The sequence below is a fragment of the Pristiophorus japonicus genome, chromosome 15, assembly GCF_044704955.1.
Source record: "Pristiophorus japonicus isolate sPriJap1 chromosome 15, sPriJap1.hap1, whole genome shotgun sequence".
Lineage (NCBI taxonomy): Eukaryota > Metazoa > Chordata > Chondrichthyes > Pristiophoridae > Pristiophorus > Pristiophorus japonicus.
This window is the reverse complement of record NC_091991.1, coordinates 139,514,968-139,531,335: the sequence shown is the minus strand read 5'-3', so window position 1 is coordinate 139,531,335 and position 16,368 is coordinate 139,514,968. Positions and strand designations below refer to the sequence as shown.

Below are 16,368 nucleotides of genomic sequence, written 5' to 3'. Positions count from 1 at the left end.
AGTAAATGTCAGTAGATTTTACTGATATGAGCTTGTACAAGATATTTGTGATTTTGTTTTTCAGAAAGTTGTACACTTTTTGACTATTAGTCCGTTAGTGTTAGTGAATTGTACCTGAATACTGATTTATAAATACTCATGTTCTGGGTCAATCCATTTGTTCTAATTACTTCTTAAATATTTTGGACAGCGCTGGTTTCTTTACCCACCGGAAAAAACACCAGAGTTTCACCCAAATATGACTACCCTCTCATGGATGTTTGACACGTACCCACATTTATCAGAAGGGGACAAACCAATGGAGTGCACTATATACCCAGGAGAGGTGAGCTAAAACAATGTACATTTTATACAATGCAGTTACGGGCAATTAGCAAGGACAACAAAAACTTGAATTTATAAGAGAGCCTTTAATGTAGGCCTCCCACTTTCTACCTTCCGTAAACTTAAGGTCATCCAAAATTCTGATATCCATGTCTTAACTCTCACCATGTCTCGTTCACCCATCACACCTGTGCTCACTGATCTACATCGGCTACCGGTTAAGAAACGCCTCGATTTTAAAATTCTGCTCATTTTCAAATCCCTCCATGGCCTCGCCCCTCCCTATCTCTAATCTCCTCCAGCCCCACAACCTTCCAAAATATCTGCGCTCCTCTAATTCTGGCCTCTTGAAACATAGAAAGTAGGTGCATGAGCAGGCCATTCGGCCCTTCGAGTCTGCACCGCCATTCAATATGATCATGGCTGATCATGCAATCTCAGTACCCCACCCCTGCCTTCTCTCCATACCCACTGATCCCTTTAGCCGTAAGGGCCACATCTAACTCCATTTTGAATGTCCAACGAACTGGCCTCAACAACTTTCTGTGGCAGAGAATTCCACAGGTTCACAACTCTCTGGTGAAAAAGTTTCTCCTCATCAGTCCTATATGGCTTACCCGTTATCTTTAGACTGTGACCCCTGATTCTGGACTTCCCCAACATCGGGAACATTCTTCCTGCATCTAACCTGTCCAGTCCCGTCAGATTTTTATAAGTTTCTAAGAGATCCCCTCTCATTCTTCTAAATTCCAGTGAGCATCCCTGATTTTAATTACTCCACCATTAGTGGCTGTGCCGTCAGCTACCCAAGGCCCTAAGCTCTGGTTTCTTTACCTCAGTCTCTCTACCTTTTTCCTCCTTTTAATACGCTCCTGAAAAACCTACTTCATCTGCCCCATTATCTCCTTATGTGGCTCGGTGTCAAATTTTGTTTGATAATGCTCCTGGGAAGTGCCTTGGGGACATTTTACCACGTTAAAGGTGCTATATAAATACAAGTTGTTCTTGTAGAAAAAAGACATCAAGATGTTTTACGAGATTTAAGGGGGAAAAAATGGACGCCGAGTCAAAGGAGGAGATATTAAGAGGGGTGACCCAAAGCTTGGTCACAGAGGTGGGCTCTAAGAGACTTAAAGGATGGTACTCCAGAGTGTGGGGCTAGGCAGCTGAGGAAAGAAAAAAATATGGGGTTGGTTGTGATGATTACAGAGTCAAATATCTTCTCAAAACTCAATGTTAAGGCATTCTTATAATAAGAATAATGACCATGTAGGTGAGATAACAGATTTTACTGATTTCAATTCTTAAAGGTTGACATCTCTGCTATCTTGTATCCGGTAGTGCACTGGGTCTAAAGCACATTTCATTTAGTTTGTGTCATATTCTACCTGCATTGAGACCTTTTCAATGTTCATTGACACTTGTTCTTCCTGTTGCAGGTGCTGTATTTTCCAGATCGCTGGTGGCATGCAACCCTTAATATTGACACCAGTGTCTTCATTTCCACATTTTTAGGATGAACGCAAAGAAAATTCATATGATTGTTGTTCACCAGAGACTTTTAAGAGATGTCAGCAATATACATCCAGATTGACTGAAGAAAATACCCATCTCTATTGATGTTAGATTACTATTTCAATGCTAGAATTCAAAATGGTAAACCAGAGGTGTCCAAACTATGGCCGACCAGCTCTGCTTTTCCCTCCCACAAAATCATGAGTAATTACTGCAAGCCGTGTACATGCTAACTAAATGATTCCACTGTAACTAGGATTGTTGCAGATATTATGCCGTCTCCTAATTTATGAATATTTCCTGGCAGCATATCCTTTGCCTTTTAGGAAATGAAATGCATCCGCTTGCTGTTGGCGTAGTTACCCCTTGCATCACTTCCTGAGAAGGTCGTGAACAGGGCCACTTGGGGGGGATCCATTATAGGGAAGCATTTAAAATAAGACATAAAATAAAACATGCCTTTAGTTAGCAACAAGGCTAGATGCATGATCCTGATAATGTACTTCCAACAAAGGTTAGAAGACAAGCTGTTCTAGTGCATTGCATTTGTTAACAACTTGCATTTATATAGCACCTTTCACGTAGCCAAATGTCCCAAGACGCTTCACAATAGTGTTATCAATCAAAATTTGACATTGAGCCACAGAAGGAAATATCAGAACAGATGACCAAAAGCTTGGTCAAAGAGGTAGGCTTTAAGGAGAAAGGATGAGAGGTTTAGGCAGGTGTTCCAGAGCTTAGGACCAAGGCAGCTGAAAGCACCGCTGGCTGCAGTGAAGCGATTAAAATTGGGGATACGCAAGATGCCAGAATTGGAGCAGCGCAAAGATCTCAAAGGCTTGTAGGGCTAGAGGAGGTTAGAGATATGGAGGGGCAAGGCCAAAGAGGGATTTGAAGACAAGGATGGGAATTTTAAAATTGAGGCGTTGCCGAACTGGAAGCCAGGGTAGGTCAGCAAGCACAAGGGTGGTGGGTGAACGGGACTTAGTGCGAGTTAAGATATGAGCAGCAGAGTTTTGGATGATAAGTTTATGTAGGATGGAAGATGAGAGGCCAAGTCTAGAGGTAACAAAAGCATGGATGAGTATTTCAGCAGCAGATGAGCTGAGGCAGAGTTGAAGTCAAGTGGTGTTACAAAGGTGGAAGCAGGCAGCCTTGGTGATGGAGCGGCTATGTGGTCGGAAACTCATCTTGGGGTTAACCACAGTACCAAGATTGCGAACGGTCTGGCTCAGCTTCAGACGGTTGCCAGGGAGAAGGATGGAAATGGTGGCCAGGGAATGGAGTTTGTGGCAGGGACCTGACATGGCTTCAGTCTTCCCAATATTTGTTTGAGGAAATTTCTGCGCAGCCAATACTGGATCTTGGACAAGCATTCTGACAAAGCAGAGACATTGGAGAGGTCAAGAGAGGTGATGGTGGGATAGAGTGGAGTGTTGCCAACATACATGTGGAACTAGACATGTTTTCTGATGCCATCGAGGGGTAGTATGTAGATGAGAAATAGAAATGCAAGTGACTGACTGAAGTATCAGTAAATAAGCTTTCAAGGCTCATTAAGGGTTTCAAGGAATTAAGGGCTATGGGGAGCGGGCGGGTAATTGGAGCCGAGTCCACGGCCAGATCAGCCACGATCTTGTTGAATGGCGGAGCAGGCTCGATGGGCTGGATGGCCTACTCCTGTTCCTAATTCTTATGTTCTTATTATACACGAAGATCAGCCTCTTGGGTGAGGTGCAGCACAACAGCCGGTACCCGAGAAACCTCAGCCCAGCAAAGGAGACTGCATCTCGGGAGAGAGGAGAAAATCGGCGAACTGCGGGGGGGGGGGGGGGGGGAGGGGGTGGGTTTTTAAAAAAAGACCCCAGAAGAGGGGTGGGCCCCAAGGGCAGCATAGGCCAGTCCACACTGCGATATGTGTGCGCACTAGGTCCGTGCAGCAGAGCTGGTCTCCGATCATCTTGGTTAATCCTTACCACTGGACCAAGACCAAGCTCTTGTCAAGTCCGTATGGTGGCTGTTGTGCAACGGTCACCACACATTAAAAAAAATCCTCACAGACATCTTCCACCCTTCTACCTGTAGTTCGGGACCTGGAATATTAGGTCCTTCATTGAAACACCTGTGAACTCATGGAACTCATCCCTTTTTGGGGTGGAAGTAAGTCATCCTCGATTCAAGGGATGGCCCAAGAAGAAATCATTGAATCAGTCATGTTATTACCGCCTTTTACTAATAAAAATGACCCCTGACCTTGCCAAATTCCATGAAATACAACTATACACAAATTTTTCAACTATCCAAAACCTGCCCCCAATCATATTCCAGAACACTGCACTTGGCACACCTCACCTTCCCAATAGTATTCAACACAATTAACTTTTAATAAATTCTCAAACTGAACCAACCCCTATGTTGACTACTAAGTTCACACCCTTATTACCATGAATTAGTGTTTTGAATTGTAATTGTTTATATGGAGCTCCAGGGCAAGCAATTAAGTGACCCACTAAGACAAAAAGTTTGGACACCATGGGATAAACAGTTGCAAATAATTAATTTATTTATCTGCCAGACAGGTGACTGAAATATCAGTAGTTCATCAAATCAAAGTCTTCTTATTAAAAGTAATCTCTGGAGGAAATCATATCTACACCAAGGAATCATTTACTAATCCTACTGCAATTGAATGGAGCACAGATTGGAGATAAGTCTACTCTAGCACAGGTTCTGACCTAAACCCATTTTGGCATTAAATCCCATCTGGAGTGAATAAATGACAGCATATTGTATTGTTCACAAGTTAATACCTCATTCCAGGAAGAATCAAAATTAAATGCTCAGCTCCTAATAACAGATGGTGAGGGTGGGAAGAAGTCACTATGTGTTAAGTCATTTGTCCCTAATCTATGATCCCAGCATTGTGCAAATATGCCTAAAAAGCCGCAGGTGTATGCTTTATACAAATTAATCTGTGTAAAAGTTTAACTTAAGCAGAAGCTCTTGGGAGAAAGTAAAATTCCAACACTACTGTCATTGCAACAATTTATTTGCTAGGCACTCTTTTACAAGTGAGCAACCTCTTGAAAAAAAGTTAATGAATGGTCTACAATACATGCTTCCTTTACGCCTTCAAATAACAATGTATTATTACAACATAGCTTCCTCTTCCAACCAATGTAACCGTGGACCAGTGAAAATATTAGATGGCAAATTGTTACTATGCAGTTTTGAGACGCATGTTCTGAGTGTTTAAAATGTTTCTTTCCCCTACTTATTAGTTATGAATCTTATTGTCCTGTACTAATACTTAGCTACAAGTGAAAAATATCCATGGTTCTTTTCAAAGGCTTTACTGTGTTGCTTTTATCTACTGCTTTTGCATTTCAATTTCACGTACTTCAGAGACACAAGGATGGGTACAATAGTGAACCAAGCAGACTCTGATAGACCATTGAGCCAGTTGTCAGACATTCACGTGATCTACAATCACTTTCTCAAGAGAAAGATCGCAGGAAAAGGTAAGAATGTTATTTTAAAAATGCATTGGACCACTCCAGTGAAGAATGTTTGTAAACCTAGTAAGAAGCCTCATTCTCAGCATGTAGAGCTGTGTGACTCAGAGGAAACTAAGAGTCAAAACCAAGGTGTCATAAAGTGGCCTGAGCAGGAAGATTAAGTTAATTTCTTCTCTAAAGTTTCCTCTTTACTACTGAACTTGAGTCCAGACTCCTACCTTCAAATAACTTCAAATCCGGTTCTCAGTAACCACCCATAAGCATACCACTCCTGCCACAAGGGTATAGTCTTTATTCTGCATTTTCTGTATCACAGTAACATGAACCGAGGAAATCATGGGCAGCACCTCATGTCATCACATTGGGACAGTACTGGATTAAGACAACTTATTGAACAAATGTACAGTAATTAACTCCAAATAGAATTGCTGTTCTTCAAGAAGAGTACAAGTGAGGTAATAAATCTCACTAGAAAAAAACTGATATGAATGAAATCCAGACCTTCGTATCTAAACATTTAACCTCCACGACCACACAAATAGTATTTCACCAAGGTTTTCTAGCACCCTATCTCAATATTCCTTTCATATGGAAGATTAAAATCACGTTACTCCATTTCTAATTCATACAGATCAACATTTGTCTGCTTGATACCACTACATGTGCCAAAACATGTCTGCAGATTTGGGCCTTGCGCCTCAGTGCAGACTCAAGGTGGAGTTTCAGCAGTTTGGTCACCCTGAGGACAGAGTTCTTTCATACAAATAATGAGACAGAAAAAGACCCTCAGCCTGTCCCACACAATTGTGATACCTTGTGTATCACAATATATACACTATTCACCCCACTCAAAACTACGTCACAACAAACGCAATGAACACAGACAAGACTTGAAGAACCCAATTTAATACTTATTAAATCCAATGTAACTCCTACATCACTCCTGATTCACAATTGAAATGGACAGCCTTGGATAGGAAGAGAACTGAAGAACACCTCCCTCCAGATCACTCTTAAACACCTTAGTGAATGGGTCAGCGTTATCAGAAGTCTGGGAGGTGATGTGCCTGCCTCTGGCTGGGGATGGCGGAAGAGACAGAAGAGATGAAAGCAAACCCAAAAGGGAGTAACTTTAAAAAAATTTTAGTACTTCTGATTCCAAATACATTCTTCACATACAAGCACAAAGAGAAAATCACAGAATATTAAACACAAATTAATACCTCCCATGGATGTGTAGAAGAAACTTGTGTTACTTTATTAGATCACGTGGTTTTGCTCCTAGTCAGATACTGATCAGGTAACATCGTCAATTAATAACTTCTGGAATTCATTACAGAATGTAAAACTTTCCAACCAGTATGACTAGTCAACACATTGTCAAACAAACATTGACTCTTCAAGTCTTACAGACATGGTATTAAATCCAATCCAGAATAAGAGAAAGTTTTCCCTCGCAGTCAGCTAATTAGATAGAAGTCTCTAATCCACAGCAAAAGTGACTTAAAATGTCTCATTCAGAAAGTTTACAAGTCTAGAATACAGTTCATGAAAGATTACATTTGGGCATGTTTGAGAAGCTACAACAGTAGAGCAAGGACTTAATTAGTTTGTTCCATACGTGGCTGGGATTCACACTCGAATTCCTTTTCCGGCCAAGTTTCCTGGTCTTGGCCAAGTCTTCTGAGGATCACTATCCTCAGACAGTGATCAGCAATCAGGACAGCATTCAGAAAACGCGCTGTAGGTTAGGCCATCCTCCTTTCTGGACTATATATAGTGTTGATGAAATGAGGTGATGGGAGGTGGATAAGAGGGAATTTCTTTTTTTTTATAAAAGTGAGGCAGCCTGTTCTGGTTTTGAAAACCTGCCCTTCCATGGTACAGAATAAATCAGCAAGTCAGACCAGTTACATTCTCTGACTGCAAGAGGACCGCAAAGAAATGACACACATTTTTTGAGTTAACATTGGTGCAGTGAAGTATTCTCTGTACAGTTTGAGGTACACGAGTAATTTGAGCCATGTTTTAGATTGCATCCCAACCCAATTTACATACAGTATGAACTAGCACAGTGCAATGTGAACTGAACTGTTTAATACTGTGACTATTTAATAAAGCATAAGCAAAACACAAAGAAGACCTCTCAGCTGGCTGGAAACCAATAGATCAACCATTTAATCTTCAAAGTGGAACTGAACAGAAATCATAACAGTTGCAGTCTCCAGTCATTTTTACCCCCACTATATGAATTAAAATGAAAAGTGTACATTTACTATATACAATGATCAACTAAAACCAAATAATACACGAAGCTAATAGAGCAACTGTATATGAAGTTAGAATATCCCATGCAACCCAAAGCAGGTACACAAGACAAAAGTAATTTCTTATACTAGAGTTCTGATCGTATTCAGGATACCATACAGACATACACTGGCCATAGATTAATCAGGGATCAAACTTCCAGTGGAAGCGGAAGTAAACCAAAGCCATTACACCCCCAGGGGGTATGCGTGTAGGTCATCTGCCTCCACCCCATCAATGCTTCAAAGCAGCTGGATGCCACCAGTGCTGAAACAATTGTTTTGCTGTGGTGTGGCACAACTATCTCCGTTTACAACATCACAGATAAGCAATTGGGGGGGGGGGGGGGGGGGGGTGGAATAAGAGATATCAATATTGGCAGTTACAGAGCTGAATAATTTACATAATCAAAATTCCCATTATTTATAATTGTATTACCAATACTCTCTTTAAAGGAATTTAACACCCTAGAAGCACGAATATTTCAATATTTGCATTCAGGTATTCTAAATATATTCTGATTTTCTAAATTGTATCAAAAGGAAATAAAATTGTCAGGAATCATCGGTTTAATAAATGAAATACTGATATAAAGACGCCCAAGTCAGGGATCGCCTGGGCTAATAGCACACTTTTTTGAGAAACTTTTTAAGATAGAAAAAAAATAATACATGGGCAAATGATTAAGATTTGTAGTTTTCACCAACAGTTATCTTCCTATTTAAAAGAGGGATGAGAAAACTCCAAAGATCTATAGAATAAGTTACACACCTTGGAATTCCAAGTTTTGCTTCAGTATTCATGTGCAGGCATTGTATTCACATTTGCTGCAAGTGATTAGTTTGTCCTTAATGGACAAGCTACGCTGAATGGCTTATACTGGGCACGTTACTGTAGGCACAGACAGGTGAGTGTTGCTTTAGTTGCTAATCTAAAATGATCCATGAATACTTGCAAGAAAAAGTCTCCAATGTCTAGTCACAACTTCTAGGAACTTAAACACAGGCATGGTCCCCAATTCACAGGCTACTAGCTCTTGTCCCTGGGGCTCCTAATCTTATTATAGGCATGCCATGCAGGCGTACACTGATTAATTAGGGACCCATAGAAATTTCAGGAAAGAGGGAAACAAACCACATGTCCAATCCGCAGTTGACTAGTCAGAGATTAGGATGCGGCCACGAATAGCAGCTCCAGAAAAGTCTTTGGCTCACACCCATCCCGCACTCCCTGTAGACGCATACCACCTGTCTAGAGCGAACCCAAGACCAGTACTAAAATCATTCATAAATTCTAACCGGATCCTACACTGCAATCTTGAGATACAACAGCTGATGAGTGTAGTATTGACAGCAACCATGGAGAACTCTGCAGTGTGGATCTGGGTTCCTGCTGGTTGTACCAGCTGAAAGGCAAAGCATTACGGCAGCAAGGTAATCTAATGGGGGGGGGGGGGGGGGGGGGAGAAGAGAAATTAAATATGAACTGTGCATAAAACAAGTTTAAATCTGCCCTCTGAAATGTAAATACAGGACACAAATTACATGTTCAGTCATACAGGCTGCTCAAGTGCCCTTGACGTGAGGGACTTTCATTTCTGAATATTTCGCAATCAAAAAACACATCTCAATAGCTCCCAGAGAAGAACTCAATTCATTCGTCCTTCATACGCAAAGACAAAAATAGACAAAGAAACCAAAAACTGTGTGAAAGAGACTACCCCCACTGCACCAAGCATTATTAAAGAGCCAGTAACACTTTAATAATTGTTCGAGGTTCAGATTTTGTGTGGCAAATGAGATTTATATACATGCACGTAAAGAAATTTAAATACAAGCAAAATTATAAGTGTCCCCTCAGGTACAGAGCCACAAGCGTCCCCTGCACATCCCTTTCCTCTCCCTCACTCGGTCTCCGTGGCTTGCTCACTCTCACTCATCTGGTTAGTACAAGTCATCGAGTTACTGCTGCAGTGCAAATGTGCAAGTCCTGATGGTGTCAAATCCAGTTCAGTATTCTTCCACCCAGCCATTTTCTGATATAAATGCATCAATTACCTCCTTCATGGCCAGATTTGGAATCAGTTGTTCTTGGGTCAAAGGGCTTCGAGTCACAGGATCAAAGTGGCCAACCCGCTGAAAAAGGGAATATATATATAGATTAAATGCATGTGTTTAACGTACAGTAAATGGCCACAAATGTCACAGTTTATCAATTTTCCCTACCTGAAGGTGTTCCTCTATATCTTTCCTGTCATATGTGATCCCACTGGGTGTGATACATGGCTCCCTCATCAACTCAAAGCTGATCTTTCCACAAAGGTAGTCGGGAATATCTCGCTTCTACACAGAACAGAGTGGATCACATTAGGCACAGTATAGCAATAACAGAGCAATTTCTGTTAAATACAATATATATTATTTCCTAGTGAGCTGTTAATCACTCAATAAACAGTGATTGTCATAATTAATGTCAGTGCAGGTATTGTTGCAACTATATGTAGCAAACTGAGATTAGTTTACAGCTTTTAAATTCATCCCAAGTTCCCATTATTTACTGTATAAACAAAATCCTTTGATTAAATCACCTATGTAATAACTCCAATTGTATATTATTCTGTCTATTTCACTCTGAAAACAACTATTTTTTTTTTAAAAAAGAGACTGGATGGATGGACTTGAATTTATTTAACAGCTTTCACTTCCAAAGTGCTTAACAGTCAATGAATTGCTTTTGACGTATAGTCAATATTATTTTATAGGCAAATGCCCACAAACAACATCGAGACGAGTGAACAGTTAATCTGTTTTGGTGATATCAGTTGAGGGATAAATGTTGGCCAGGAAACCAGAAAGATTCCATGCTCTGTGTTAAAATAGAGCCATCTGATCTTTTATGTCCACCTGAACATACAGATGGGGCCTTTTAACATCTCATCCAAAAAGCAGCAATTCCAACGATGTGGAACTCCCTCAGTGCTGGTCAACATCAGGTCTACTTACAGGAGTGGTCATTAACACTGAAGTCAAGTAGTGTATCTAGCACAAAAAAATCCACAGCAATTGGTTCACGCCCATAATTTTCAACATCATGAGGCTGCCAATCTCAGTTTATTAAAGCAAGGTGGCTTGCACAGGTAAGATGCTTCCTGACAGAAAATGTTGGGACTAGAGAATGGGTTTTTAAAAATAAAATCACCATCAGCAAAGACCTATCAGAAGGTCATCTGTGAGTCACGTATGCAAATAGAGGGAACTGAAAAAAAAAATGATGTGGCTGGATTCATTTGTTTTCATCAGAACAATTATGATTTAATATGGTCGCATATTATGGTCTCAGTCATAACAGTCACTCGAGAACCATCTTAAATTGTACACAATTAAATAGTGAGTCTGACAGAAATGTATAGGTAAAATTTAGCAATTGACAAAATTTGGCAAGGCTACAATAGACACATCTATGATTGGCATCTCAAATCTGGTCAAATTATACCGAATTTAGAAAGGGCTCAAAATCTTGGTGTTAGAAGCACATTTAAGATCAGATAATTTTAAACTAGTGCAGTCACAAGAACTTCATACTATCAGTGGCAGTTGAATTATATCTAATTGGATTTTCATGTACCTGCTGCTAGATTGAATAGCACAGAAAATGGAAGATCATGTTTTAGACAAAGTTTAATACCTGAAAGCTAGCTTGATGCACTCAGATCAAATAATGATGCACTTCCACTGGTACACAGTAGCTCAAATTTGGTCTTTTATAGATTAGTGGCTGGTAGTGACATTTGCATATTTGCAAATAAAAATCTGTAGCTGCAATTTCTAATTATTTTGCTCATCCAAAGTTCAGAAAATGGGGATGGAATAGAGTTTTCAGAAGCTGCTACTCTACCATTGCTTTAAGTTACAAAATCTCCGTCAGGATTCTGGGCCTTTAATCAGTCTCCAGTTGCAAGTATTAATAGGCAACCCATTTCCAGGTGTCTAGCAATGCAGGTGCTGATCTGGCTGTTGGGGGTGTAGAGCAACATTGGTCAATTCATCCTCCAATTTGTGAATTTTAATCACGGCCTAGCCAACAGACAGCAAACCACATCTTCCTCAAAAGCACAAGCATGAACAAGATAAGGAATTAGTTATATGGTGAAGCACCACCACCAATAATGAATTACCATATTATGTTCTTTCATTTTAGGTTTCCTTTCATTTGTCACCTAGATTCCCCCACTTTATTTTTCCCTCTTCACTGCCCCATTGCTACATCTGTTGCCTGCCTGCTTTGTTTTCTTTCTCTACCTTTTGAGGTTAGAAGGGGAAACAAAGAAAAACTTAAAAGCATATTATTAAATGCATACAAACATATGAAAAAGAACAGGAAAAGACCGTTAAGGTCCATCAAGACTGTTCCAACCCGACATGGTGCAACCAACATGCATTATCAACTACCCCCGCCCCCTAGGAGAGGCAAACATAAATTGAGAAAAAAACATCAACCAATTCTCTTTTAATCTACCTGGTTGGTGGTACACAGAATGTCTTGACTGCTCTTTACCGCTCATGCTGATCATACAAGCTCCTGGACCCTACTTTGTACAGTATGAATGCATTTGGGGAATTGGGTTCTATTAATAATGAATGTTTGATGCCAATAAAAATTAGCATCAGCGTGTCCTGGATACATAGTGGTTGGAAGCATCCATCAATCTCTAATTTCCCCATTCAGCAACCTACCTTTCTCTTTTCATCTACCTGGGAGAATAAGTCATCCATTTCATTCATGTACTTGTCCTGTGAAATACAAGCAAAATCAGTAGTTAAGCATGAACATAAGCACAGCAAATCATAATTGTCAGCTATGCATTACCATACAAGGCACAGATGCAGGATAGATTTGCAAGACAAAACAGAAAATGCCATGTATTTCTGTGATTACACACAAAAGGGATGAAAATAAATTGCTACATATTCGTAAGTGATATACTCATCTGCTTGTGCAGCAAATCTTAGGTTTGTTTTTCTTTCATTTGTTCTCTGCACAGTGGTCAAGCAAACAATGAAAAAATCCAACTACGAGGGGAAAATGACAGGCAGGGAGGCAGAAGGGCAGATTTGAAAGCCAGTGGTAAAGAAGCCAATGAAGTTGCCGGCAAAAATCAAGCACTAATTTAGTTTCGGCTTCTTTATTCTGTCACAAACTAAAGGGCTAAATCCAGCTTCACCACAGAAATCATATAATATACAATGATTGTTCAGTTGGTCACCAGACAGTTTGCTTGAGGGAGGAACCAAGGATTAAATTAAATATAGGCTGTGCAATGTCGTGTGTCTGATTGCGTGTTACGGGCACAGTCTACATTGGATAACTGGAAGTGGGTTTTCTGCACAAAAAAATTTGAATTATCCAATAATTTGAATTAAGTAATGTTCATTAACAAAAAATGGGAATTATCAGATTTGAATTAAGGAACTTTAAAACAAGTAGACTGTATTTAAAATTTATGAAGCTCCAGTTACTGTTTCAGGGGTATTTATCAGGCTGACGTTGACTGCTTTCTTGTTCTTTTTCGTCTCGTTACTTTAAACTCCAGATTACACACATGCTCAGTTGTAGCAATGTAGGATTAGGACTTCATTGAAACCTCACACTATCCACAATCAGTGAGATCCACAGGTCTTTTCATACTTCACAAAACCAATATGAGCGCTCAGGTCCTTTCATACTGCACCATTCCAGTATGAGAGCAAGCTGTTAAACAATCATTCCCTCAAATTTCATCTTTGATCACTACATTCCATGCATACCACCAATAAATCATGTAACATCAAATATACATTCAAATGACAACAGAACAACATAAACTAAACAGATACTTAACTCTTCATTTTATCACCGTCATAAACTCTTCCCATCATTTATTACCGTATACACAAGTGACCCGATAGGCACGCAGGTCAGACTTCTGATCTGTACAGATACATTGGCTTTAAAATCCCCTTACACAATTTATAACCCTTGCTCAGCAGAAAGCGGTTTTAACTTTAAACTCATCATGTGCTAGTCTCACAGATAGCCCAGAACGAAAAGCGAGGTCAGGTAATGTGAACCCTCACTCCCACAACTACCTTTAGCAAATCACTGACACTGATCTAGAACCTTTGGAGAGAGAACATCTGAAGAGAATTAGCTATCCCAGATAATTTCTGTAGCTTTAGCAAAGTAATTGCAAATTATTTATCATTATACAAATTAACAAAGTTTAACCACTATAAACATATATGTTTTGTTACTGCTACTATTCACTTCTTGTATTCTTCATCATCATCATAGGCAGTCCCTCAGAATTGAGGAGGACTTGCTTCCACTCCTGAAGTGAGTTCTTTGGTGGCTGAACAGTTCAATACGAGAGCCACAGACTTGGTCACAGGTGGGACAGATAGTCGTTGAGGGAAGGGGTGGGTGGGACTGGTTTGCCACACGCTCTTTCCGCTGCTTGCACTGGATTTCTGCATGCTCTCAGCGACGAGACTCGAGGTGCTCAGGCCCTCCCGGATGCACTTCCTCCACTTGGGGCAGGCAGTCTTTGGCCAGGGACTCCCAGGTGTCAGTGGGGTTGTCGCACTTTATCAGGGAGGTTTTGAGGGTGTCCTTGTAACGTTTCTGCTGCCTACATTTGGCTTGTTTGCCATGAAGGAGCTTCGAGTAGAGCGCTTGCTTTGGGAGTCTCATGTCTGGCATGTGAACTATGTGGCCTGCCCAGCGGAGCTGATCGAGTGTGGTCAGTGCTTCAATACTGGGGATGTTGGCCTGGACGAGGACGCTGATGTTGGTGCGTCTGTCCTCCCAGGGGATTTGTAAGATCTTGCAGAGTCATCGTTGGTGGTATTTTTCCAGCGACTTGAGGTGTATACTGTACATGGTCCATGTCTCTGAGCCATACAGGATGGCAGGTATTGCTACAGCCCTGTAGACCATGAGCTTGGTGGCAGTATTGAGGGCCTGGTCTTCAAACACTCTCTTCCTCAGTCGGCCGAAAGCTAAACTGGCGCACTGGAGGCAGTGTTGGATCTGGTCGTCGATGCCTGCTCGTTGATAGGAGGCTCCCGAGATATGGGAAGTGGTCCACGGTGTCCAGGGCCACACCGTGGATCTTGATGACTGGGGGGCAGTACTGTGCCGCGAGGACAGGCTGGTGGAGGACCTTTGTCTTACTTCTTGTATTACTGTACTGTTTAACATTTGTTTGACAGCTAAAGCCTAAAACAAAGTCTAGTGCAGCACCATTCTGCTGCCTTTCAAAGACTGGGATAAAACCAGCCTGTTAAGCATCAGAAAATGGTTTTCTGTTTGTTATCCCAGGGATGCTACAACATATCAGAGCAAGTGAAAACATTCTCTGGGAAGTAGAGAGCTAGGGTTTACCTTGGAGAATCGTCTGAAGCACAAAAGTCAAAAATATCTACAAGTAGAAAACAGGTAAACGAACCCCAAAACACACCATCTTCCAACACTAAATGCAGTATTACTGCAATATAACATTCAATATTAACTCCCTTAAGGACTGAATTATATTTTAGATATTGATGAAGAAACAAAGATTCAAATGCACTGGTCACTCAGTTTCCTACATTACAACAGTAACTACACTACAAAAGTACTTAATTGGCTGTAAAGTGCTTTGGGATGTCCCAAGGACGTGACATGTGCTATATAAATGGAAGCAATTTCTTTCTTTAATCTCATGGCTAAAGTTGTATACTTTAGTCCTGTACATATCATATAAAATAGGAATCTCTGCCTTTGGTTTTCTATTAGTTTAAATAGCAAGGGGTTAAAATAAAAACTGCTCCTTTGCCAAATACAAGTTAGTGAGCTCAAGACAGTCAGTCTGCATGAAGCAGGCAAGGTTAATGATTGCAAATTATTTGACGACAGGATTCTCTGAAGAGTTATCATGATTAAAATATTGATGGATGCAGCATTCATTATACTGATACGTAGCTTTAGGGTGTTGCTCGCTTTGTTAAAATGAAGTAAACTCATGCGTTACTGGACATTATCCCATTGCTTGTCAAGATTTAATATTTTGTTTGTTTGACTTCTTAAAAGAAATGTCTTTACATCAAAGTGGATCCATTGGGTGAATGTCCTAGTTCGAGCACGAGGACATCCGGCTCTGTCAGCATTTGAAGCTCACGTGTAACATCTTATCCCACAAGATACAGTTCAAGACTGTATTCAATTTACCAAGGAACATATGAAAGTGCATCTCATTCATCGAAAAAGCTGCTCCATTCTAACAACCCAAGAAAAGCAATTAACGGGAACATTCCAAAAAGGATATAATAACACTTCATGGACTAATTCAGGTCCTCTCATCCAATATTGTGTCTGTTTTTGACCCTGTGAATAATTTTAATTGTAAATAAATCTAAATATTTAGCCTGTATAAAATTATCTAAATGTGATTTTTACTGACACTTGAACATAGTGGACATCATATATATTTTCCAAGAAGCAGTTTGCCATGATTAGGGTTAATTGTTAGACCTGGGGCACCTTGACTCAGTTCATTGCAGGTACTGTCTGGTTACAGAACCTGTCGTGAAGCCATTAACACAAGAAAACTGAACTGTAATGCACATGTCCAGTTTTCTATTTATTAATATAAAAGAGAAAAAATAATTTCCCAAGCTATGAAACA

At 40.4% G+C, this 16,368-nt stretch overlaps 2 protein-coding genes and 1 long non-coding RNA gene across 8 annotated transcripts in view; 2 read left to right on the top strand and 1 right to left on the bottom strand.

The window, feature by feature from the left end:
* Positions 1-3,648, top strand: part of jmjd8 (jumonji domain containing 8) — a 29,212-nt gene extending 25,564 nt beyond the window's left edge. For all 5 annotated transcript variants that reach the window (XM_070856748.1, XM_070856745.1, XM_070856747.1 and 2 more), the window contains 2 exons: positions 191-325; positions 1,764-3,648. In XM_070856748.1, coding sequence (XP_070712849.1) covers positions 191-325; positions 1,764-1,844 — 216 coding nt within the window. In that variant the 3' untranslated portion in view covers positions 1,845-3,648. The remainder of the gene's footprint in view (positions 1-190; positions 326-1,763) is intronic.
* Positions 3,649-3,684: 36 nt separating this feature from the next.
* LOC139281080 (uncharacterized) lies at positions 3,685-16,112 on the top strand. Its single transcript, XR_011596818.1, has 4 exons — positions 3,685-5,360; positions 10,426-10,800; positions 15,024-15,140; positions 15,774-16,112. It is a non-coding gene; the product is annotated as an uncharacterized lncRNA (long non-coding RNA).
* stub1 (STIP1 homology and U-Box containing protein 1) overlaps positions 4,871-16,368 on the bottom strand; it is a 38,633-nt gene continuing 27,135 nt past the window's right edge. For both annotated transcript variants that reach the window (XM_070901008.1, XM_070901007.1), the window contains 3 exons: positions 12,398-12,454; positions 9,890-10,006; positions 4,871-9,799 (listed from right to left, as the gene is read on the bottom strand). In XM_070901008.1, coding sequence (XP_070757109.1) covers positions 9,674-9,799; positions 9,890-10,006; positions 12,398-12,454 — 300 coding nt within the window. In that variant the 3' untranslated portion in view covers positions 4,871-9,673. The remainder of the gene's footprint in view (positions 9,800-9,889; positions 10,007-12,397; positions 12,455-16,368) is intronic.